The sequence below is a fragment of the Parasteatoda tepidariorum genome, chromosome 9, assembly GCF_043381705.1.
Source record: "Parasteatoda tepidariorum isolate YZ-2023 chromosome 9, CAS_Ptep_4.0, whole genome shotgun sequence".
In the NCBI taxonomy this organism is placed as follows: domain Eukaryota; kingdom Metazoa; phylum Arthropoda; class Arachnida; order Araneae; family Theridiidae; genus Parasteatoda; species Parasteatoda tepidariorum.
The window spans coordinates 31,894,111-31,921,383 of record NC_092212.1 but is presented as its reverse complement, the minus strand read 5'-3'; the positions used below and the strand labels follow the sequence as shown (position 1 = coordinate 31,921,383).

The 27,273-nt window shown below is 31.5% G+C and overlaps 1 protein-coding gene across 1 annotated transcript in view; it reads left to right on the top strand.

Annotated features, from left to right (window-relative positions):
* Positions 1-3,782, top strand: part of LOC107451538 (acetylcholine receptor subunit alpha-like 1) — a 129,006-nt gene extending 125,224 nt beyond the window's left edge. The window contains exon 8 of the mRNA XM_071185784.1: positions 2,130-3,782. Coding sequence (XP_071041885.1) covers positions 2,130-2,321 — 192 coding nt within the window. The 3' untranslated portion in view covers positions 2,322-3,782. The remainder of the gene's footprint in view (positions 1-2,129) is intronic.
* Positions 3,783-27,273: the final 23,491 nt, after the last annotated feature.

Below are 27,273 nucleotides of genomic sequence, written 5' to 3'. Positions count from 1 at the left end.
GGAAAAGTGTTTCAATAATTTTGTGTAACCCATTATAAGTATATGTCTAAATTTGAAACTGAAAATCATATTTCCTTGTTGCCAAGACTACATTTTTCACTTTTTTCTGTTGGACTTGATTAGGTATAGTTTAGACGTTAAAATTTTTTATATTCGTCTAAACATAACAGTCCTACCAATTTTTCCAAAAAGTACTTAAAATTAAAAGTTGCATTTTCGCAACAGTAGCCTCAAATGGGTTCATAAAATGGCTCTTAAGGCTTTGAAACAAGCCATAAAACGTATTGTTTCAAGGGATAAAGCGTTCGCCTCTCAATATGATGACCCATGTTCGATTCGATTTCCAGAGGAGGCTGGTTGATACGAATTTTGCTCCCTGCTCACATCAACCATACTGCTGACATAAGATACCGACAGTAGTAGAAGGTTCATGAGTTAGAATCCCCTTGTCACTGGGATAACAGAGGAAGGTTTTCGTGGTTTTCCATTCCGCGAGTTACATGGTACCCGCGGTCATTGAAAAATTTCAGTATTGGTAGTAAATTTAGGTTAATGCTAGACGATATTTTTTATTTTAATACACCACTTTGTCTTTAAGAGGTTTAGATGCTCGAATTTTCGTGCATATATACTTTCTTTGGAGAACAAATTTTAGTGGTGGTTACACAGAAATTAAATTATAGACATATATTTAATTTTCGTTACCACTTTTAAAAATTTACAAGGCCAATGGGAGCCCTGAGGTTCGTTCCATCAAAAAGTCCTCCACAATGGCTAGTTTATTCCAATACTTGATACAGGAGTTACCTAGTCTTCTAGATCGGGTTCAAAATTACAAAGCTACGGAATTGAACATAGAGAGTCATAAATTCGTAATTGGGTCGACTGTTCCACGCTGGTTGTGAAGTTAAATCTGATAAAGCTGCCTTAGTTAGGCTTTTAAAAATATTCAAAAATTATTAAATGCTATTCATTGATTAGAATGATTTTCATCTAATTGGAATAATATTGATTTTTAACGTATAAGGCGCATTACGCGCGTATTATAACGTATTACGCGCATTCTAAGTTTTTGTTTTCCTGACGTCTGTGCGTCGAACAAATTTAAAGAATACCTGTTAGGTAAGCGACTCTCAGTAGCTTTTTTAAAAATCCCAATAAATTAAGCCTTACAAACGGCGATAAATAAGGAGTAACAAGGAATGCAATCATATCTCTCAGCCACTCCCCGTGTTCGAGCACATGATCTCAAATATCTGCTCTCCGAATTGTATACCATTATGATCCATACAACAATTTCCTCTAACTATATGCATTTTTTTAAACTATTTTTTATTTATAAATATCAAACGCGTTATCTCAAGGTTTCGTTCAAGTTTCATGCTATTTCAACATTAAAAACGTCCTGAATTGCCCTCTGGAAGTTAAATTGTAACAAGCTTGTATTTATACTTTTTTTTCCTCATTAATATCACGCAAAAAAGGAAAATTAACCAGTGACGGCATGTCACTTAAAAGTTTAAAAATAGCAACGAAGGTAAATGATTTCCCCTTTTCCGCCACCTTAAGGATTAGGAATTCACAAGTTAATATCCTTCGCACTACTTTAGATTTCCATCCAACATGAATGTTGTTGTTGTTGTCGTAGTTGATTTACGTCGCACTAGAGCTACACAATGGGCTATTGGCGACGGTCTGGGAAACATCCCTGAGGATGATCGGAAGATGTGCCATCACTATTTTGATCCTCTGCAGAGGGGATGGCACCCTCGCTTAGGTAGCCCAACAATCTGCACGCGAAGTTGAGCACTTTGCGGTAGAACAGTTTAACGAAGAACCATACCGCACACCCTCGATCCCTAGGCAGACGGATCCAAGTGGACACCCGCCCGCACACTGACCGCAGCCAGTGATGCTTAACTTCAGTGATCTGTTGGGAAGCGTGTCTTAATGATCAGTCCACTGCGGGACTCTAACATAAATGAATGTCTTGATTGTGTCCCTTTTGAGCGAGTAGTTAGTTAAATACTTTTTATAGGTATAAGTATGTTAATGTTTTCTACATGCTCCTTCACCTATTTATTACGATGATGGTAATCCATCACCTCTACTGTGCTTTTCTTTTGCAGATCGAAAGCGATTGGCAGTATGTTGCTATGGTGTTGGATCGTCTCTTCCTGTGGATATTTACGATAGCGTGTGTGGTTGGAACTGGTTGGATCATTCTCTGCGCCCCGGCTCTCTACGACGACAAACAACCCATCGATATTATGTTTTCTAAGGTGGCACCTCGAATAAGAAGACTTCTAAGGAGTGATTAACCGAATAAATAAATAAAATAAAAATCATATTTCATCATCTCTTGAGAAGAGCAAAACGCCAAATGGCTGCGTCGAAGTTCTTCAACGCAGCCAGTTTTACATGGGTTCCTAAGAACAGTAAAACGAGGGTTCGTGGAATGCTTTTGAAAAAATAAAGAAGTATTATACCTTCTTTTTCATCGCCCTCCAATTTAAAAAATTCGGGTAAATTTCTAATATTAACTTCAATCATGTGGTCAATTACAGGAGGTTCAGTTATCCCAGTGTATATTTTTAGAATCGTTTCAATAATTAAATAAATAGGGTAGATACATTTAAAATCGTAAATTAATATTTAAATGGGGGAAAAGCGTTATCGAAATCGGAAAATTGAGAAAATCGGGAACAAAAAATGCAAATTAATTTGTTTGCCTTATAAAAATGAAAGTTTTTACAAACAATTATGTTCTACCTTCCTTCAGTTTCTTCCATGAATAAAACAACAAACGATCCTCTTATTTTTCAATAATTATTCGTCAGATTATAAAGTCTTCTTAAATATTAATTTACGACTATTATTGTGCACATTCCGTATGTCATTTTTGACAAGACTTTTGTAAAAATATATATTAAGGGCAGTAATGTAAATTCTTGTATTCCTTTAATTATAAATAGAATGGGATATAAGTTATAAATAATATAATGCACCTAAATAACTAATTAAAACAGTAAAATAATTTAAAATATCATTTTTTACCATTTTTACCTGCATTTGATTTTTTTAAAGATTTAATATTTGAGACTTTATTATCAATAAAATTATTTTTTTATTTTTCCTTTGGTTATTTTTATGGTTTTTTGCAATATCAAATGACATCAAGACAGATTTTAATGTCAGCAACAACCTTTATCACAAAGCCCAACAAGGTTTTTAACTGATTAACAAATAAACCTTGCAAGAATGAAACAATGTTGAATTTAACTATGCAGGTTTACACGCTATGAAGTTCGCCTTAAGCTTGTATAAATAAACCTTTTATTTCGAGACTGAACAGCTGTACAAAACAAGACTATACAAACTTACTGAAATCAGGGATGACTCATCATTAACAAATCAAGAGTATAAAGTGTTCTCAAACCGAAGATAAATTAATTTTCCCAAGGCTTATTTTAGATCTTAAAACCTCAAGGAAACAAATTTCAGTGCAGGCATTTATATGCTTTCTTCAACTCTTTAAAAGTGAAAGTTGGCATGATCATTAAATTTTTAACGAAAACAAAATGTTGTATTTAAGAGCTTGGACAAAGCTAGAATGAAAAAAGAACGAAATCAAGGCTACAGTAAAAGCTAAAAAATGATTTTTTAAAACAAATTTTTGCATGCCATTATTCAATTTTTAATGTTACAAGCTTGGCGTACTAATTTTTCTAAGTTTAAAAAATGGTTATTTAATCAAACTTTCTATGCCAACCAAAATAAAATGAAAATACAACGTTTGTCGAAAGGTTACCCGCTGCCTGGGCATTATTCTTAAAAGCACATTTTCTTACTTGATATCCTTAAGCCTGTCAAATAACCCAATTACTTTAGTTATTATATTAGTTATTGGCAAAAAACTTTGGAATTGAGAATTGCGGCAGTGCAGAAGTATAAAACTCTCAAACTTCTCGGCCACACATTATACCTCTCAGCTAAAAATGATCATCCGCGGCTCAGCAGAAAGCATAAAAACACTTAAAAGACTAAAGCCACCATAACAAGAGGCAGGTCAATTTTTCTTACTGCTGTCATGTTTACAATTAATTTAATTAAATTATACAACTATAAGTAATTGTGTCAACATCAATTATTTATGAATTAATAATTATGATTAATAATGATGTATGTTGGATAGTAAACTTGAAATGCTTCAGGGCAGTTAAGGGTTAAGTAGATTTAGAAAATAACTCTTTGTTTCTATTTAATTTTTTTACTCAAAATTTATACAACTTTTTCTTTTTTTTACCATATACAACTTATGCAATGTATAGAGAATTAACAAGTTTGAATCTTTATTTATCTCAAAGATCTATTAGTATCGATGGAATTTTGATACATTGTGTTTATTTTTTCAGGCATTCTACGAACTCTGGTGGTTGTATCTTTATGGTAGGCCGCTAGTAGATTTCATCTGCATTTCAGATGGCTTACATTAAAATTTTCAGCATTCATTTATCATTCATTTTCATTCAGTTATGCTTTAATCGCGAGACACAGTTTTGTCTGCTATATTTCTGCTCAGCATTATAATTCTAAATATTTATAAAGTTAAAAATGAAATACGAATAAATTTCAGTAATACAAGAAAAATATTTAAAAAAAATTATTAAATAGATTCTGTGAATTAAAAAAATTATTGCGTTTATAATTGTTTTGTAAATTATTTTTCAACACTTTAATTATTCAAGTTTTTAGAAACACCTATTCATCGATAAAGGAAGTGTATTTATGATTGTATGTTTAATATTTATTAGCGAACTTTTGAAAATCCTGATGGACTTCCTGAGCATGAATTCCTAATGGAGTATATGGATTGATGGTTAAAAATGTGATAGTTAAATCAAACGAAATCATATGTACTTGTAATATTTGACAAAAACATTATATTTTGTCGAAAACTTTTTCTCCAACTAAAAATATAATTTAAAAGATATATAGTATTTTTTTAATTTTATTTCCAGTGACATCAGTAGGGAGAAAATGCTTACTTCCCGAAGCTATAAGTATAACTTAGTGAAAATAAAAAAAGAAATATTTATTCTTTTCTCAAGTATAAAATTTGGCAAGATTAAAATTTTTTCAAAACTATGTCATTTTTAGTATATTTTATAACTATCAATTGAAATATTGTGATACATTTTCACATCAATATTCTACCCAATGAAGCAATTATTAAAAGAAACAATAAATAAATAAAACATTTAAGACAGAAATTTCTAATTTAAAATAATCTGGAAGAAAGAAAAAAAAAAGAATTTTTTTAAAAAATATAGGAAATCTACTAGCTGCCTTTCCAAACTCTTGCTACAGATTTGTTGTAGTCCCTACCTAGGTTTATCACTAATAACTTAGATATCGGCAGCTAATGAAATAGGCAATAAAATCTATAGCGAATTGTACAAATTCTTAGTTTCTAAAACAATTGGTTTTAATTCTCGTTTGTGTTAACATGCTTTTCTTTAGGTTGCAGCTTGGGAAATAGTGTTTTAGAAAACTACCTTGCGCCAATGCTTTGTGGTGAATACCAATCACAAATATTTTTCTGATTATGAGGAAGAAATAAAAATTATTGTGTGCATGCAAGTTTTTCTTATCTCTACCTTATGCTATTTTTACTTATTTTCATAATATTCTTCCTACAGCTATGTTTGTATAAATAATGTGATTTCAGCTTTAACTGTAATATTCCAACTGAATGAAATGATTATTTCTAGCATTCTGTGCATGAGGATACTCAAATGTCAGTAATTTCCAATTTTTATTAACTGCAGCCCTAATTAAAATTAAGATTGTGCTCAGTAACCAAAGAATTTATTTTCAAATTAATGTTTTATTAAATATTCATTACTATGCAAAATGCAACAAAAATATTAAGTTTTCATAATGAGAAAAACATAGGAATAACTAAATGATCAAGTGAATATGAGTATTTGTATAAATAATGTGATTTCAGCTCTAATTGTAATATTCCAAATAAATGAAATGCTTATTTCTAGAATTCTGTGCATGAAGACACACAAATGTCAGTATTTTCCAACTTTTATTAACTGCAGCCCTAATTATAAAAATTAAGATTGTGCTCAGTAACCAAAGAATTTATTTTTAAATTAATGTTTTATTAAATATTCATTACTATGTAAAATGCAACAAAAATATTGAGTTTTCATAACGAGAAAAAATGTTGGAATAACTAAATGATCAAGTGAGTATGCCATTTATAAATAGAATAGCCTGAATCTACTCCAACTTTTCAACTTAATCAACTTCAGTTATGACACAGATGAAACAACGGTGTTCCTTTTATGTAATTTTTTTGAAGCTCTAATCTCTTTGGAAGCAAGCAATATTTAATTATAAAAGACATTCTAAGTTACGAAAAAACTCTGTTAGATTAACTAAGTTACTATATCTAAGTTACTAAAACTAAGTTACTAACTAAGTTACTAAAAGTATTGTGATTTTTTGTCTCATTTATATTCAAAAGTAAATTAATAATTGATTTTGAAAGTTAAAGAAATATCAACGATTAATAACAGTTTCTCTTAGATCGAAATTATTGTCAATAAGAGCAAAATTGAAAAATTATTGTTTTGAAGTGAGCCGTGTTTGGAATATTTTGCCTTCAACGCAGAAGAAAAGACACCGGTGTTTCATGCTATATTTCATAACCATCTATAATTTAAATGCTAAATATTATATTTTTCACTTATTATGACCCAAGCTAATACACAATAATGAAAAAAGTATGAGAAATATGATTGAATAAAAATTCTGCGTCAAAAGATTAAGATAAGTGATAACTGTAATAGAAGGATGTGTAAAATAAATTGAAGAAATATAAGTGCTAAATTTATATTTCATAATTTAATTCAGAATTTTATTAACATTAAAAGTTTATTAATAAGTCTATTTTTTTTCTCCAAAAATCTTAGAAAATCTTAGTTCATCTTTATTTCCAAATTCTTAGAAAATCCAGTGACTCAAGTTTTTGTCGTTACTCACAGGTTGAAAACCATTTCCTTACATTTTGAAGATGGGGGGTGGGAGATTTTACCAATGCGTCTAAAATTTAATGCAGACTGCGACCACAGGCTGAGCTATGTCTGTGCAGGCAACTATTCGTAGATCTTACCAATTTGGTTAATAAAGGAATCTAAACAGTTCCGTGTCATTTGATTTTAAGAGTTCGTATTTAAAAAGGCTCCAAATTCACTGATAACAATACATTTAAACATACATACATACATAACATACAATAACATACATTTAAAAGCATATTAACGTGGTGGGATTTTTATGCAAAAAAGAAATTATTATTTTTTACAATCTAATAAATATTTAAATTGTCATTCGATTACAGTAGGTACGAGGACATAGTTATTTTACTACTTCCCTACAATTAGAAATATAAAGGTGATATTTAAAGTGGAATCGGTACGTAAGTCATTAAATTTGAATCCAAAGATTTAAATTGACACAAATAGAAATGCTGCATCAAAAGTATAATTCGTACAAAAATTTAAACGAAAAAGAACGCACACTTAACACATTACCACAGTAAAGAACGGTGTCCCCGATTCAGGCGTTTCCGGTTGAAGTGGTAGAGGAAAATTGTTTCATTTTAGGCGGTGGGGAACAGAACACGCGCGATGATATCATGTTTGGAAATGAAAAATAAAACGGCTTGAAAGTACTATACGTCAAGTATAATACAACATAATATTTTGTGTTACTATATTTCTTCATTTTTTTAGAAATTTGGTTAAGATTTTGTTTTTAAATTTTGTTCTTCTTTCTCGCGAATAAAAGATGGATTAGGAAATGATCAGTGTACAAGTTTTTAAGGAACGTTTAAGTTCATATACATAATATACTTGTCTGTGACTTTGGAGAACAAATTTCTTGTTGCATTAATACAAGTATTTGATTTTACCTAATTCGGGTGAAAGGATTTCAGATTTGAAATTAGTTTTGTTCTGGAAGTTTCAGATTTTTTTCAAAATTATTTTTTTAGTTTAGTTATTTTTTTTTATTTTTGTCTGGGTGCATAAGTTTAGAAAGAATGGTAAGAATTATTTACACGCATAAACACTTGTTCTTTACAAATATCACTTGAGATAAAACACATATGACCGTAACGTATGGCAACATATACCGAAATGTATTATAGCCACCTTCCTACCACATCTTACGTAGCAGAAAAGTGTCGTAAAATTTTAAAATACTCTTGTCAGGAATATATTATGGAATTGCATAAATATTATAGCTTGTAGAGAGAAATTTTAAAATCAGCGACGCGGAAATATCCAAAAAATTATTCCTCAGCTAAAAAATATTTCTCAGCTTAATCAAATAAGCCGGTTAAACCTTTCCGGGGTAGAAGAAAATTTTGAAGGAAAAATGTTAGATAGGTAACACATTAGCAACTACGACTAAGATTCTTGAGCTCAATGTTGATTAAAAATAATGCTTGCTAAAAACGGCAAACCAAATAGTTTTACATTTCTTATGGTTCGTAATAATTTTTTGAATATGAGTTGTAAAATTAGTCTTACTTCGCCGGAAAGGATTAAAGGGAAGTTTTATAACCGTCGTAACAAACTTAATTTTGAGTTTACGACTACCAATGTTAAAACTCTGTAGCCTTGTAATTTTGAGCCCAACTCAGAAGACAAAAGAACTCCTAGATCAAGTATTGAAAGACATTTGTCTTTTTTTATGGAACGTTCTCGCATTCGCGTTACATGGGAAGGAAGATCACGAAAGCTTCCCATGGTTAGCAAGGGAACTCTACCCATGTTACGTCTACCACTGAGGATATTTTACGTCAGAACTGTGGTTGGTGCGAGCAGGGTGCAAAATTCATATCGACCAGCCATGGCTGGGATTCGATCTCAGGTCATCTCACTGGAAGACGAGCACTCTATCCCCTGAGCCAACACAGCCCACCCAAATATTTTTTTAGAAACACGCTCGTGTTTCAAAAAAATATTGATTTACTGAATGAATAAAAGTATTCGCCCGATATTTTACATCCACTTTACAACCAATATCAGCCTTACATGGAATTGTAAGATTCACCAGATACTTTATATTTATTATTCAGCCAATATAGACTCTATTTTGGCCATATGTCGGCTGATATTGGCCCTGTATAAGGCCAGCATTAAAAACTCTAGACATCACAATAATGGTCCCTCGGTGCATGTTCATGTAGGACCCATATTGAGCCAATTTCGAGTCCAACTTGTGCTTAGGTAAAGTTATTGCTTTAGCTGATAGACAAGTTGTGGTAATTTAAGGTGACAGCTCCTGGAATGAGGTAAACAATCAGCCCTTTTCAACCTCACCACCTCTAATGGGATAATTTTCCACTACCAACTGAAATGGACACACCTCAAGCGATACTAAATCTATGAATTTTATATTTATTATACAGCTAATATAGGCTCTATTTTGGCCATATATAGGTCGATATTGGTCCTGTATAAGGCCAACATTAAAAACTTTAGACATCACAATAATGGTCCCTCGGTGCATGTTCATGTAGGACCCATATTGAGCCAATTTCGAGCCCAACTTGGGCTTAGATAAAATTATTGCTTAAGCTAATAGACAAGTTGTGGTAATTTAAGGTGACAGCTCCTAAAATGAGGTAAACTATCAGCCCTTTTCAACCTCACCACCTCTAATGGGATAACTTTCCACTACCAACTGAAACGGAAACGCCTCAAGCGGTACTAAATCTATGAAACACTTAGTACGTCCATAAAAGCTAATGTATTTTTTATTTCCTTTTTTTTAATTATTACATAAATTTTTATAAATTTGTAATAAAAATGCGCACCATTTAAACAAATTTTTCTAACTGACGCAAGTGATTTCTGTCATAAATAAGCCGGTGGTGCTATGACATATTAAATTGTACTACAGTCAAACGCACATAGATAGGGTGATTTTTAGAGCAATTAGGGTTTCCAGTTTTGGCAATGCAGTTTTTCTAACATCACTTTTAGTATCTAAACTAGATAAAAGATACTACTGAGTAATTGTTGTAGCTTTAAAATATATTCTTTTTTAAAGATTTTTTTTCTTTTCTCACGTATGTTAGCGAAAGAGAGGACATAAAAGTTTGTTGCATAAGTGATAGTGAAATTTTTGCTTCAGCATCGAAAATGTATATCATTGAATAGAGAGTTTGTGTAATTTGTAATCCATTCATTTTCTATGTTTTATTATTATTTTATTTTAGATTTCTAAGATAATTTGAAAACATATATTGTGACTTACCCTTACATTATTTTTTGTCACATAGTGATCAAAAATAAGCTTTACTGCTGAAAACTTATTGAATAAAATACACAATGACATGTGATAGTCCAGCAAACGAAAACATAAAAACAATAGAGTAAAAATATAGCCATAATTGTTAAAAGTTTTTGTTAAAATAAACAAATTCATAAAAGTAAGCATCGTAGGATTAAAATTCATTGTTTTAATTGAAAAAAGAGAGTTTTCTATATTGTTAGAAAGATATCAATTCAAAACTCTCAAGAAATAGTGCATTTTTATTCAATATATTTTTGTTTAATTTTTTAAAATAAATTTTAATGTTCAAGAATAAAGATATCAATTCGAAACTCTCAACAAATAGTGCATTTTTATTCAATATATTTTGTTTAATTTTTTTAAATAAATTTCAATGTTCAAGGAATTACGATAATCTAAAATAAAGGTCTGTGATAATTAATGCAATTTCATTCACTTGTTTTCTAGTCGCCAGGCACTTTTAACTTACTGAAAGATAAGTGGGGTATATTAAAGACAGCGCTTCAATTTTCAATTCATATTTCTTTAAAAAAAAAGTTGTTGTTGTTTTTGAAAAGTTGTTTTTCCTTATGCAGATATGTCGCAACTGCCAAAAAAAATTTTGAAAAGGTTCTAAGCAACAGTCGGAATTTCTAAACATTTTTATTTTATTTTAGTTTTAAAGTTTTTCAGTCTTATCATCTAGATGAATTTCCTTTAACTTACAAAAATATTTTGAAACATAGGAATTAGTAAACTCTTCAATCTTTAGTCTCATTGAACTCGATTCTCATTGATTAGTCTCGTTAAGCTTATTGTAAGCAGTTTTCATAATGTTCCTCGCTATGTAATCCTGTCTCTCAATTTTACTCTATTATTGACTATGCGTAATGATAGTGCATAATGACGTAATGCGTAAACTTAAAAAACACATTTTTGAGAACTATGAATGGAAAGTTAAAGTGTAGTTCATATTGGCCCCCACTTTGCAATCCGTTTTCTTTAATCCATATCTCTCTATTTTAATTTAAACTATGCGAAATGATAGTGCATAATGGCGTAATGCGTAAACTTAAAAAACACATTTTTAAGAACTATGAATGAAAAATTGAAGTCTAGTTTATAATGGTCCCCACTTTGCTTTGCAAAGTTACAGTCTGTTTACATGGTATCTATAGTGTAAAATTATATTTACTTTAAACTTTTAAATTGCATTGGATATTATTGATTTATTGCAATATTTTCATCATCACTCAATTGAAAAATATCAGTACCCATATGATTTTAACAAAAACAAGTAGAATCCATTATGGGCTCTACTTCCCCTTTTGTATTAACAAATAATTTCAAACAGGAATTAATCGCTCTTTACAATAATAATTAACCTCATAACATTAAAAGCAATTGTAATTGTATTTTTGTTCATTGTTTCATACAAAATACAATTTTTTTATTTCGTTTAAATTGATTCAAGTATCAACTCAATTTTTGAATATGAGTGTTCATATTTGCTCAGTAAATTAATTTTGTAAGATTTTACTTATCTTTTGATGATGGAAGCAAGCAAATTATTTTGTGATTGCTCTATTTCTTGGTTGTATTTCTGCTCAAAAGTGTGTAAGTTGATTAATGAATGAAAACTCTTATGAGAGAAATAAGATTGAATACATATATGAAGTAACGAGTTCATAGCTTGCACTTGGTAATTCACTTTTTTAGAAAAATTTGAAAATGAATTTTCACATGTGTTTATAAAGTTTTGTCCGAGTTATATTGCATCATCTTCTGCTCAAAAACGGTAGGTGGAAATATTTTATGTAACAATCACTACACTGCTGTATTGTTGTTTTACAGTGTTAAAATAAATGTTTTTGCTGATTTGATTATTGTTTTTCTGATTCCGTGTCAGTACATGTAAAGTTTCAAAATATAACTTATTTAAACAATTTTCATAAATGCATAATGAATACTGAGATTAACTCGTTACAACACTTTTACAAGAAAAATTAGACAGTTAATTCATATAAAACATCATAACTCTTAGTAATTTTTTTTACTAATGGTTTTTGTCCTTGTGAAAAAAAAGCCTACCTACCTCGATTTAAATTACTGAAGATTTTGACCACTGAAATACCAATGTTCCATTTTGTAACAATTCTCTTTTTTCAAAATGTTAAAGACTGGTGACTCAAATTTTTTATTGAAAAAACTGAATATTCTTATCAACCAAAACTTATTAATTACAAAAAAATTATATATTCCGAGATCAAACACTAGTTGAATTATGTCAACATTGCCCTACAGAAACTCCAAGAAAAGCTTACGGAAATAGAAACTTGGTGTCTAGACTGGAAGTTTAAAGTCAACGGCCGAAAATCTAAATTACTAATCATCCAACATAAAAGAAAAACTATCCTTAACGAAACTATACCCATAGTCAAAAGCGCAAAATATCTTGGTCTGGTCATAAACATCAAATTTAATTGGAAAGATCACGTCAAAACAGTTATCAACAAAGCACAAGCAGCCTGTCACAGATTACAAATCCTTCTTCAGAACCCCAAAATGGAACTCAGACTTAAACGTTTACTCTTCATCTCGATGATCCGTCCCATCCTAATTTATGCATCTCCAGCTTGGTGCAACATCTCCACATCACTCCTTAAAAAACTCAAAATATGCCAGAATAAAATCCTCAGGAAAATAACAAAAGCAAGATGGTTTATCCGCAATAAAAACATACATCGCGACCTCAACATAGATTTTTTAGATCATCATATTGCAAAGTTAAATTTCAAATTTTTCGAAAAGACCATAAATTGTGACACCGCAGGATTCAACGAAATTTTTACTTTTGAAAACATAAGAGAACACATAAACCTCGGACCGATGGCAGCTCATTTTTGTAGTGACGTAATTTTAACTAAAATACAAAATATTTAATTTCCTTTTATTCCAATTGCATTCCAATTACCAGAAAGAACCACCTTACAGACCACAATACAAGACGAATGGGAAAAAGGCCGCTAACGGCCCCAGGCGCCCAGATATATTTCGATGATGATGATGACGAATTATGTATCAAAATTAGTAGCCAACCGAAAAAAATTTCATTTGATTTACATGCAAACTACCAGGTTTCTCATAAAGGCACTTTCTCCATTAGTGCAAATAAGAGTCCGGCAAGTAAAAAGCTTACCGGTTAACACCCAGCGTCATATATTTAGGACAGTTTCTTTTTTCAAAGACATTCATTGTGATGGGAAACTTTTTTCAGCATTTTCATTTATCTGGGTGAATTAAAAGATTCTCAGAAACCATGATGATTTAGTTATTTCTGATTAGATCTAGAATTATAAGGAGCAAGTACTTTTTGATCCATCAAAGACTTTTTGAATGCTCTAACAGTAGAAAAAATAATTAATTTCGATAATATATTATACCACTCTTTCCACAAAATCACTTTTTGTATCATTTCAATATATAACTTCGGGACAAAACTGGTTAATTTTCATTAATAGTTATGGAATAACGATTTAGTTAAACAACCCAGATAACAAAGTTACCAGATTGCAACAAAAATACGACTGTCACGGAGACTGCGATACGACGGTTTTTGAAGGTTACGGTGTCCGCCCTCTGGGACGTTACCTAGAAGCGAACATGGGACCACAATGAGACGTATAACTGTCGACAAGTGACGAAAATCGGAGATATTCACTTCTCAGCTTAGGCACAAGGCGTACCTGCCAACTTTTAATCCTTTCCATTATCATTTTTCACAGTGGTATTAAAATGGAATTAAAACTTCAATTTTAAGCAAACAAATACGATGTATTTGAAAAAACTTAAGTTGACTACCATGATAGTAACGCATATTAATATATGTGCTTAATTTTTGTAAGGCTAGTGGTGATCAAAATCATTTAAAAATTAAGTTTATAAAAGAAAAATAGTATATGTTTACTACCACTTTAAATATGAAAATAAAATCTTCCAGAAAATCCGGAAGAGTTGGCAGGTATGCACAAGGTGACCCTATTGAGACATAAGTGTGACAATTTCGCCCCATCGTGACTCTGTTGAGACGTGAATAAGTCATATGCTTGTCCCATTTTAACCCAGTTCAGACTTGAATATGTCACATTTTCAGATTTGTCCTGTCTTTTTTTCTAAAATGCTTTATAAACAGTTGAATACAGTAGTAATGACATGGTGATCATTCACGTTCCTATTAAGCGAATTAGTACTTAATTTGATTTCCAGTACAACCCACTGGATAATTTTTTGTTTCAATTAGTTCTTATTACTAAAATTAATTAAGTATTATTGGCATCAATAATAAGGCGATTTTTTTCGAATAGTAATCGAATTAGTGTGATGAGTTTTGCTTTTTACTCATTAGTTTTGCCTTTTAGCACATGTCTCAATTTTTTAGCACTTAGATTATTTTTTTTAATATAAAATACTTCCTATAAAACTCAAGGGATAGAGAGTTCGCCTTCTAATTAGGTGAACCAGGTTTGAATCCCAGCGATGGCTGATCAATACGAATTCCGCAACCGGCTCGGCTCGACCACAGTGTTGAAGCAAAATATCTTTTGCGTCAACACTGCTTAATATGAAGGCAATTTTCTCCCAATACTTGTTCCAGGATCTCCCTTGTTTTCTGGATTGGGTTCAAAATTACAAGGAGACGGAGTTGAACATTAGTAGTAGTAAGCTCAAAATTGGATCGGCTATTCAACCGTGGCTGCAAGATGAAATAAAATTACTTGCCGTGATGTTTCAGGGATAGAGAGTTCGCCTTCCAATGAGGTGAACTGGGTTCGAATCCCAGTGATGGCAGGTCGTTATGAATTCCGTACCCGGCTCGCACCGACCACAGTGCTGACGCAAAATATGCTCAGTGGTAGACGAATCATGTCCCTGGTCCCTTGCCGTCAGATTAACCGTGTAAGATTTTCGTAGTTTTCTTTCCCATGTAACGCAAATGCGGGTTATTTCAGAAAAATGTCCACGAAGCAAATTGCTCCCAATACTCGATCCAGGAGTTTCGTTATGTTTTGGATTGGGTTCAAAATTACAAGGCTACGGAATTGAATAGTAGTCACAAATCTAAACTTTTAGGACGGTTTTCCCATCACGACGGTCTAAATAAAATTAAAAATAAAATTTAAAAGAAATTGCTTCCTATTACGAAGCTTTATTCCATAATCGATTTTGTTTCTTTCCAAAATCGCGGCAATTTCACAAAAGCGTTTCCTCTGTTTCCACCATTACCTCATCTGTAGCTCTGAATCTCTGCTCGTTACGCGAGAGATTTCTGACCTTTAAGATGTGTTCTGTAATTCACGAGCTGTCAAAATGTTTTATTTTATTTTATTTTATTTTATTTTATTTTATTTTATTTTATTTTATTTGGGTACTTGCACCTTAAGAAGAAGACCACAAATACCCACAAATGTGACCTATTACATCAGCACCAGCTGATTGTTTATAAGCAAAATGGTGTGTTAAAGTTGAGCTAAGTTTCTCCACATAAGTTAAAATGTTAATTAACGTGAAGCTAAATAAATATAGAGCCGTATCGCACTTCAAAGTTGTTGAAATACAATTCCTTTTCCTAACATTTCTGTTACCGAACATAGATCTATTTTTTGTTTATGTTCTACATTGCTTCGTGCCTGTCTTTGCGATAAATAAGAAATATATAGTCAAAGAATCGAAATCGTTGTGAAAAGAATCTAGAATGAGTCACTTAAGAGAACTGATGCTTCACGGGTTCGGTTAACTCGAAATAGAATGGAAAGAACAGTTGTTAACGTTAACAAATGCCACTTTTCAATAGCAAATCAGGATCGAGATACCCACACTACGTCATTCACAAGTATCCCAGTGTCGTTAAACAGCCGACCCAATTTTTGAGTTTACGACTACCTGTGTTCAATTTCGCAACCTTGTAATTTGTAATCTAATCCAGAAGACAAAAGAACTCCTGAATCAAGAATCGAGGGAAATTCAACGAAGCCCTCCCATCGTTATCCTCCTGGCAAGGGAACTCTAACCCATGATTCGTCAACCGCTGATGATATTTTTCGTCAGCTCTGTGTTTTGCGCGAGTCGGGAGTTGAATTCATATCGACAAGCCATCTCTGGGATTCGAAACCGCATCAACTCACTAGGAGGCCAGAGCTCTATCCCCTGAGTTACCCCGACTCTCATTCCATTTGTTAAATATTTTAAAAATAAGGTAGTCTTTCATCGACTTATAGATTCACAATTGTCTTTAGATAATTTTTAAAGGCAACGGCTCCACCAAAAAAAGTCGATCATTTAGAATTGCATAAACAAAACCAATGATCCGTCTACCACTGAGGACATTTTACGTCAGCCCTGTGGTCGGAGCGAGTCAGGTGCGGAATTCGTATTATGCAACCTTCGCTGAAAATCGATCCCCGCACACGTCATTGAAAGGCAATCACCACGGCTCTTGTAAACATATTGGGATTTTTAATGATAATTTTAGTCTATAGTTTCAGTTAAAAGTTAACCCTTTAACTGGCCCTTTATTTCTAGTAAAGGTAAATTAAAGTATTTTTGGAAATGAAATTGTTTTAAGAACAGTAATTGATATTAAAAAAAACTCATTTAGTTTATAAAAATGCCATTTTTTTTGGTGGTAAATATATTTAACATGACCTATTAGGAACTTACTGACTTTTATTTTTCTTTATTTATAAAAATAAATTCCTTAAATGCTACAAACTTCAAAAGGAATTATGTATTTTATAACTTTTATACGTTTTTTAAAAGTGACAAATGGTTACCAATTTTATTCAAACTCACTTCAAGAAAGCTGAAGTTATTGAAAAATGGAAACCTAAATTAAAAGTGGTAAAACGTGGTGGTAAGTATACTTACCACGGCCTTCAAAAGGGTTAAATAAGTTCAAATCATTCTGTCCTTCAACACACAACTCTGCAATGTGGTAGAAAACCCACAATTTTGCCACCACTTGAATATTTCTGGCTATCCTTCGGGACCTCGACCTATGGAAAATCGGCACGAACTTACCGGAAAAACTCAATATTTCAATTATAGGGATGCCACAAGCTACTAAAAATGTAAGCACTGGTATAAACTTATTTATTATTTATTTATTTAATTTACATAGTACTTACTTACTNGGGAGAAGAGGACATCAGTAGAGCATGAACAGCATCAGTTGGCAGCATCCTTGGGTATCATTCACAGATGGCTTTCTGTACTCCATGACCTGACTTGATCACAACATCAAGGATGAAAAGGATACCAACTTTGAGCATGATCGGAAATTTCTTATCCAAACTCTTAGTTTAATTAATTCAATTTAGTAGATTTTTATCCACCACTGTTTCTAAATAATTCGTAATATTTTAAAATTCACCACTTTATGGTACTTATGACATGACCTTTTAAAAAGCAAGCTAAAATAGTCAAATATTTGCAAAATTTACTTTGTTGTTATTTACCGTTTTTTTATAATTATTTTGGCATGTCCGGAGCAGTTCGCATCTCTGATATAATTATTCATTCGTAACTACCACAATGACATGCATATCTTTAGAGTTGGTATCCATAAGCATGTTACTACTACTGTATTATATCGCACCTGTTTAGATGCAGAGATTCTATAGTTTTATATTTTGGTTTAGAAGTTGCTGTTTCTTTTCAATTTGTAAAATAAAATAATTTGGATTTGAAAAATTCTTTGCATACTCAACATTCTGGTAGGCGGGACTTGAGTTTTGGTAGTTAACTCAGTTTGGTGAGTAAGAATATATTTCTTAAGTGTTTTGCATCCAGGGTAACAGCGGGATTCGAACCATCACCTCCTTCATCAGAGAGCCACCACACGGTATTTTATAAGTACTCTGAGCAGACAATTTAAAAAGTGAATCAGTGCATACCTGCCAACTTTCAATCCCTTCCATTATCATTTTTCCCAGTGGTATTAAAATGGAATTAAAACTTCAATTTTAAGCAAACAAATACGTTGCATTTGAGAAAACTTAAGTTGACAACCATGATAGTAACGCATATTAATATATGTGCTTAATTTTTGTAAGAATAGTGGTGATCAAAATCATCCAAAAATTAAGTCTATAAAGGGAAAAATTGTATATACTTACTACCATTTTAAATATGAAAATAAAATCTTCCGGAAAATCCGGAAGAGTTAGCAGGTGTGTTAGTCGTGCACATGAACCCAGATTCTAATAGAAAAGTAATTGAGATAAATTTATCATATTTCAGAATTGAATCTGTAGTGGTAGACAAGTGAATAAAACAAATCAATCATATTCATAAATTAAACAAATTTTTAGATATATATTTGCTACCAATTTCTTATTTCTACTAGATTTTCTATTAAAAGGCTCTTTCGTAAACTGGTATACCATCATAGAGGTCTGATCGGACTCAGGGCTAAAGAGAATAGAAGGGCTAGTTCACTCCGCTCTTAGAGCTGAAGCTACGATTTTCCTCCTCATGACGTCACTGTGTCCACAGATCTCGGAGATCGCAAGCAAAGATATGATAACTTTGCATCTTTCTCTTTGTAAAAATAAGTTAGACTTTTTCTGGTTATTAGCCTTCAAACTTTACGTAATTAACACATTATTTCCGTTCATAAACATAGTTCAAAAAAAACTTTCTTGGTTATTATATTAAAAAAATACCATTTTAAACTTATAAAAATGTTTTGCTAGTTGGTGAAAATGACACGATAAATACTTTATTTTAAAAAGTTCAGTTTTAACTTTAACTATTAAGAAAAATGAAGGCATATATCGACACTTTTTTTATCTACATATTCTTTTATAACGATAAGTTAAGTTAAATTTAGAATCCCTGATTTTAAAATATGTCGTTAATAGCAATTTGTTCATACTTAATCATTAGGAAACATCAACCTTAAACGCTAATTACTGAAACGAAATAATAATTTAGGTTCATAATGACATTAGAAATTTTGCAATTGTTTATAGATATTTAAATTTACGATTATATAATTTATAGATATTTAAATTTACGATTATATAATTTATAGATATTTAAATTGAAGATAGTATAATTTTTAAGAAAAATCATAAATATTTAGAATAACTACATTAAAAAATGTGTACTTCATATGTATGAGAATTTCAACTATATACTATATATTTTATTTATACTTTTTATTTACATTTTTTTTTTATTACTTTATTCATTCTTTAATTCTTTTCACTTGTCTTTCTTTTTGAAGTAACGAGGTGGTTTCTATTTAGATAATGAATTTTTATAAAAGTTCTTAACGACAGAATAAACGCATTGCTGTTTTATATTAACTGTGTCATTTCGGAATCCATTCTTTACATAGTTGTTCATTTACTTTAGGGAACACGAGGAAAATTATATTTTTTCCTTTTGCTTTTGTATCAGAATATTTGCAAGTTGCAATCGCCCAAACTGGCATTTCGATAATAGTTTTAAATTCTTGTAAATTCACTGCAAAAACTGAGGAAAGTCATTATAGACAATAACAAGTGTCTTAGAATATCTCGCAAAAGGAAATGATCCAATATTAGTAAGAGCTAGTAAGGCTGAAATCTCCGTTCTTGAAGTAAAAGTGCGAGCTTTGCGCCAAAATGACGTCACTAGAGAAAATCGGAGGATTGGCGCGGCGAGAGATACTTCAAAGGAGTGAACCAGCCCTTCTATTCTCTTTAGCCCTGGATCGGACTACTTTTTAAAAACCGTGAAGGCTTTCAATTGTAGGAGGAGTTGATTCGGCACAGCGTTTAGCGGGCGAAACCGCTCTGCCGTTGAGACCCCTAGGATATATATTTGTCCTTAATTGAGAGCAAGTCTGCAGGTGTATTCCATTTATCTTGTGGTAAGACTTTTAAAATCTTTTCAGAAATAAACGAAATTCAGAAAACATTATCGTTAAATACTTTTTTAACGATAAAAAATACTTTTTTTTTTAAAAATATTTTTTTTTCCAGAAAGCATTCGCTTGCCTGCAATATCGACAAATTACGAACTGATTCATTAAAAGTACAAATGTCAAGAAGCAATAATTTGTTTCTCTCTAAAACCTTTTTCTCTTCGTACAAACGTTACACTTTCAGTTAAATTTCTTTTTCAGATAAAAAGTTCTTGGAAACAAAATATTTCTAAAAACAGAATTTGGTACTTTTCATTCAATAAACTGGGTGTTTAATCTCAGAAAATATCGATTATTTCCAATTCTTAATGAAAGAAGGTACTTTCGTCCAGAAAATAAGAAAGTTTTCGAAGAACGTGAGATTGAAAGAAAGAGAAAGTTAAAAAAATAAAACAGCTAAATAAAGAAAGGGATTCTAGAAACTTTGTAAAAATTGTTGGCAGTCAGTTTAAAATGTGTCCATGAAATGAAATAAAAAATAAACCTAAAACTACTGAATGTACGTTTTCGAGTTTTCTGTTTCTCAGTCAGTTTAAAAATTCTTCATGGAGTAAAAAAAAATATTGCTTATTGTCGAGCATTCTGTTTTCGATTTATCTGTTTTTTCAGGCAGTTTAAAATGTGTTTATGAAGTTAACAAATTAAAAAATACTGAATGTATGGCGTTCTGTATTCGAAGCATCGGTTTGTCAGTCAGTTTAACATGTGTTCATAGAATAAAACAAAAGTTTAAATACTGAACGCTTGATGTTCTGACTTTTTACATCTATTTTATTGTTTTTCGCTATGTCAGTTTGAAAGTTCAGAATGGAATAAGAAATTAATGGATTATTAGTTCTATTTTTAAGACGGTTTAAAATGTGTTTATGAAATACTGAATGTTTAATATTCTGTTATCAAAGCATTTGTCAATCAGTTTAATATGCGTTCATAGAGGAAAAATAAAAGTTTAAATACTGAACGCTTGTTGCTCTGACATTGTTGCATCTGGGTTTTTTTTTATGTTAGTTTAGTTTAAAATGGAGTAAGAAATTTAGGGATTATTATTTCTGTTTTTCAGACGATTTAAAATGTGTTTAAGAAATTGTAAAAAATTTAATACTACTGAATGTTTAATGTTCTGTTTTCGAAGCATCGGTTTGTCAGTCAGTTTAACATGAGTAAAATAAGAATTTAAATACTGAACGCTTGATGTTCTGACTTTGTTGCATCTGATTTTTATGTCAGTTTCATAGTTTAAAATATAGTAAGACATTTATGGATTAGTTCTGTTTTTAAGACGGTTTAAATTGTGTGTATGAAGTGAAAATTAAAAGAAAATACCGAATGTTTAGTGCTCTGTTTTCGAAGCATCGGTTTGTCAGTTAATTTAAAATGTGCTCATAGAGTAAAATGAAAGTTTTAATACTTAATGCATGGTGTTTTGACTTCATTGTCTTACACACTTTGTATTCATTTGAGTGAATTCCAAATAATCCTCATTAGGAATATATTATTAGAATGCATTAAAATTAATGTCATGTAAAATAAAATTTTAAAAAAATCATGCAAAATAAAATTTTAAAAAAACTGTTCCATTGTGCTATCAACATAACTCAAAATTATATACTCGCAACAGATGAAATTAACAAAACAGTTTAATGCACAATTCCTGGGCTGCCAACTTTTTACACTTTTTGAAAAAATTTCTTCTTATAACTAAGTTTATGTTTTAATGCATTACTCTTTGCTTTTTATAACCATCGTTAAGCAGACGACTCAATTTTGAGTTTAAAACTACTAATATTCATCTCCGAAGCCTTGTAATTTTGAACCCAATTCAGAAGACAACTGAACTCCTGGATCGAGTATTGCGAGAAGCTTGCCTTCATGCAGGACTTTTTTTTGATGGGGGTAACCCGCATTCGTGTTAAATGGAGAGGAACGACGAAAACCTCCCACGGTTAGCCTGTCGACAAGGAGACTCTAACCCATGATCTATCTACCACAGAGAATATTTTACGTCAGCACTGCTATTGGTTCGAGCCGGGTTCGGAATTCATGTCAACCGGCCACCGTAGGGATATGAACCCGAGAAACCAGCCTCATTGTTAGTCGAAGCAATCTGTACCCTGAGCCACTCCGTATATTTGATTGTATATTTGTATAAAGTATGTATATTTGAAAGTATGTATATACTTTGTATAAAGTAACTTTGTATAAAGTATGTATATACTTTGTATATTTGATTTAAAGATATACCACTACACCTAAATGATTTAAAAGTTTTTAAGAATCGTCACTTTGTTCCGGTTCTCGCTTGGTGAGGCTTTTAAAATATAGACAAAATTACCGAAATTCTGAAAGTTTTAGTCTTTAGTTGCCAATATACAACTCTATAAAATATCTTGTATTTGGCAGTATTGCAATTCATAAAATTTTTATACTTCCAGTTATCAGTTAATATTTGTCTATTTTTATTGGAATGTTCGCAATTTATTGCTCTTTATTTTTCGATGTCTGTGAACAGAAGAGATATCATTCGTTTTGAAAAAAAGCAAACAGCACAGATGTCTCGATTTCATTTTATTTTTACTTCGTTGTTGTCGCCGTTCAATAAGGTCCACAGATTTTGGACCATTTGAGCGGAAATTTCAATCCGTTTAGATCTTCGCATATAAAGAATTTCCTCCTAACCCAGTTGTAAATCGAAGAAGCTTCAAGGAATAGATTGAAGCAAGGGGAAAAAATATTTTATCGATTCTGATTTTTTTTCTTCCTTACTTCCTTTTTAGAGCTGCCAGTTTCGATTTTATACTTTTTCTATGAATCGTAGAAAAGACCAGTCGATAGCGCTCTCAAACGAAAAATTTCTTTGGAAAACCTACATCAACTAAAAAATATAGCTTTACGTCCTAAATCGAAATAACTCCTGTAATTAAACTCAAACAAATCTTAAAAAGAGGAAGACAACATACTCAGAAGATGTTGACTAAATAAAGTTAACATTTTGAAAAATGCTGCAGACTATTTATATATGTGTATATGTAGTGTGCAAATTACTTTTGATATAATAATCTTAATAGTACGCAGGGGTGCCTTCAAGTAGGCTAATTAGTTAGCCTCTTTGAATGCACGCTTTCGATAATCCTTCTCCCAATATTTGATCCTGGAGTTCCTTTGTCTTCTAGATTAAGTTCAAAATTACAAGGCTACGGAGCTAAACACTGGTAGCCGTGAACTCAAATTTAGGTAGGCTGTTCAAGACGATGGTTATAAAATAAAACAAAAAATAAAATTAGTTTGTGCAGAGCCTTTATGGTTCAGGGGATAGAGAGTTCGCCTTCCAAGCAGGTGAACCGGGTTCGAATCCCATTGATGGCTGGTCAATACGAATTCCGCCACCGGCCGCACCAACCACAGAGTTGACGTAAAATATTCTCAGTGATAGACAGATTATGGGTTAGAGTCACTTTGCAGTCAGGCTAACCTTGAGAGGTTTTCGTGGTTCTCCTCGTGTTAGTTCCATCAAAAACTCTTCGAAGGCAAATTTTTCCTCGATACTTGATCCAGGAATTCCTTTGTCTTATGGTCTGTGTTCAAAATAATTAGGCTACAGAGTTAAACATTAGTAGTCGTAAATCCAAGAATTGGGTCGACGACGGTTATAGAGTAAAATAAAAAATTTGTTAGTGCAGAAGATACTTTAAATTAAATAATCAGACTCAAAAATGCACTTCCTCTGATTAAATAAGTGTTTTTTACACAGATTAGTATTTCTTATCCTCAAAGTATAGGGGTTTGCCGAAATATGGGAAATATGGTCCCGATTGTTTAATTAGACGAGTAGTTCAAATTTTGAGCACCTTAATGTTAATTTTACTTTTTGCCTAGTTTTTTCACAATATGAATCTCTTCATTATTATCCTGTTATCATTATTATTGTCGATATCTCTATTATTATCTATTTATTATTATCGATAGCTCTATTATTATCGATATATTTATTATTAACACCAACTAATGATAGGGCGAAGTCTCGAATGATGTTTAGAAATGATTTTCCATTCACCATCATTAGTGGCCACATAAATTTTTCATCAAATTAGTCTGATGACAATATATTAATAAAAACTGCAAGTTTACAACTGCAAGTTTTTACAAACTTGCACATTTTTTAATAAAAAAAATAGCAAAGAGATTTAGAACTATATCATTTAGCCAGTTTGCAATCATTCTTACAATCTTAACAAAATGGAGCTTTAAAAACCTTATTACCTAAATAAAATATAGAGTTGAATCAGAATATAACACTTAAAAAATCTACATCTAAATAAAAAAAAATAAGGAATTCACAATTTAAAAAAATTATTAATACGATAAGTAAGTTATTACTTTATTTTTAGTTTTATATTTAAATGTACAAAGCTATTCATATTTCCCTCCGGGGTTTCGAAGCGTTATAGTAAAAAAACGAAGACGAATACTGCAAAATGTATGCATATGATTACATAATGTATGTAAGTAAAACTTGAATAGTTTCGGAATAATTTAATATGTTTCTTTTTTTTTTTACTATAACGCTTCGAAACCCCGGAGGGAATTATGAATAACCCTGCATAATGGAACCCTTCGGCTGTAATTTTTTTACAGGATTCAGTAGACGAATGTAAATTGACATTATATAATACAAAAATAATGGACAACCAACAAGGAAAGAATGTGAGATGAGCTTTTACATCATTATTAATTTCCTTTAAAAAATTATGCAATACATGTTTACACTGTGATAGCTGTTAATACATATCTTTGGCAGAAATGTTTGTTTTAAATTATAAACTGAGAACTTTTTAAAACGTTTCATCATTTTTTGAGCAAAAATCTTTCATAACTCAAAAAGTATTCCTATTAACGCTAAAACATTTTAACAGCATACAATTGATATTATCTTAAATAACCTGAAACAAAACGCACCCAGGATTTGAAGAACAATTTCTCAATAATTTGCACCTTTCTATTATCATCTAACTTGCAACCGATAATTTCCGATTTCGCGATCGCATACTGTCACAGATGTGTGTATTACGGTAAAATATTTTTTTTTTCAACAATTCATTACAAATTAGAGTGAAGTCAACATTGCTTACTTGAATAAATGGGATTTCAAAACGTGCAGAACTGTTATAGTAACAGAATATTCTTGTTTTTTATACAATAGTATATATTTTTGTGTCCATATAAACGCAATTAAGCATCATCCGAATTACTTGAAATCATTTGTAATGATCCTTAATAAATTTTTATCGTTTTCTTGGCTAGTATTTTTTTAAATTTTGAATGATTAATTTCAACTAAAATTCAGCTATTCTGTTTTTAAGTTATATATTAAAATTTATATCGAGATGTTACAATTATAAATTTTATTGTGTGATATATCATCTTAAAGTAATGAAGGGATAATCTATGCATATATTATTTAAGAATGAAATTTTCAAACGAAGAATATTTTATTTTGGAATTCTCTGGATTTGTAAAGCAGGTAAGTGTTATGATTTTTATAATAAAAATTTTACTTGTAAAATTTTTTTTTCCAATTTGATGATAGTTCAACAGAATGGTTTTCTAGGTCTGATTTTTACCGTAAGCATTCTTTATTTTACACTTTTTAGTTAATAAATAATGATTTTTTATTGAAACTTTAAATTTCTTAATAAAAACTTTTTTTTGCAAAATTGATTGATATAACATTATGCGTTTGTGAATACTTTTTGCATATGTCAATGTTTTATTTTATTTTATAACCGTCGTTGCACAGTCGACCCAATTTTTGGGTTTACGACTACTAAGGTTCAACTCCGTAACCTTGTAATTTTGAACCCAATCCAGAAGACAAAGGAACTCCTGGATCAAGTATAAGTACAAATTTTATTGGAGGACTTTTGATGGAACTAACACGCATTTGCGTTACATGGAAAAGAAGGCCACGAGAACCTCCCTCGGTTAGCCTGTCGGCAAAGGGACTATAACCCATGGTCCTTCTACCACTGAGGATATTTCACGTCAGCACTGTGGTCGGTGCAAGCCGGATGCGGATTCGTATCAACCAGCCTTCGTTGGGATTTGAACCCGGTTCACCTTGTTGGAAGGCGAACACTCTATCCCCTGAGCCAGCTATTTTAATGTTTGAAGTAATATGATTCAGAAAAGTATAGAATGTAAATTTTAAATAGACCTTTCATATTAGATCATTAGATTTAATAGAATGATTTCGCAAGCACTATGTCTTGACCCTAATTTAAAAAAAAGATACATATTTTTTTCCGTTTATTTACAACTATTTTCTGATGTGTTTTGGATGTTTCTTCTCTAAAAAAAAAGAGATTACATTTTGTCTTTGATTGCATAAGAAAAGAATAACAGATATATTTCTCTTTTTAAATTTAAAAAGGCCACAATAAAGAAGGAACGTTACCATGCTACACTGAAGAAATCTCTAGTGCAACTGATCGTGTTGTTCTGTTAGCTGTCATTCCTCTCAAAAAACAACGTCCCCTATAGGTCGTTGCGTTCGCGGAATGTTGTCACTGAAGATGAGTTTATCTTTACACTATCTACCAATAAGTATTTGGACAAGTGTAATTGAAAAGAAAAACAAACTTTATTCATAATCAATAGTTGTCAGAGCCTCCACGAGAGGCAAATACGGCGTGAACCCTCCGGGACTTACTTTCCACAAGTCCTTGTGTGACGGCTAGTGGTATTTTTTTCCACTCGACTTGGAGAAGACATGTAAGTTCCTTCACCGATTTTGGACGGGTAGTACACCCCTTAATTCGGCGATACAACTCGTCCCAGTGGTTCTTGATAGGGTTCAGGTCTGGGCTCTGGGCAAGCCAGTCCATTCGATTAACCCCATTGGCAAGATACCAAGCCTTGGTGACCCTCGCAACAAG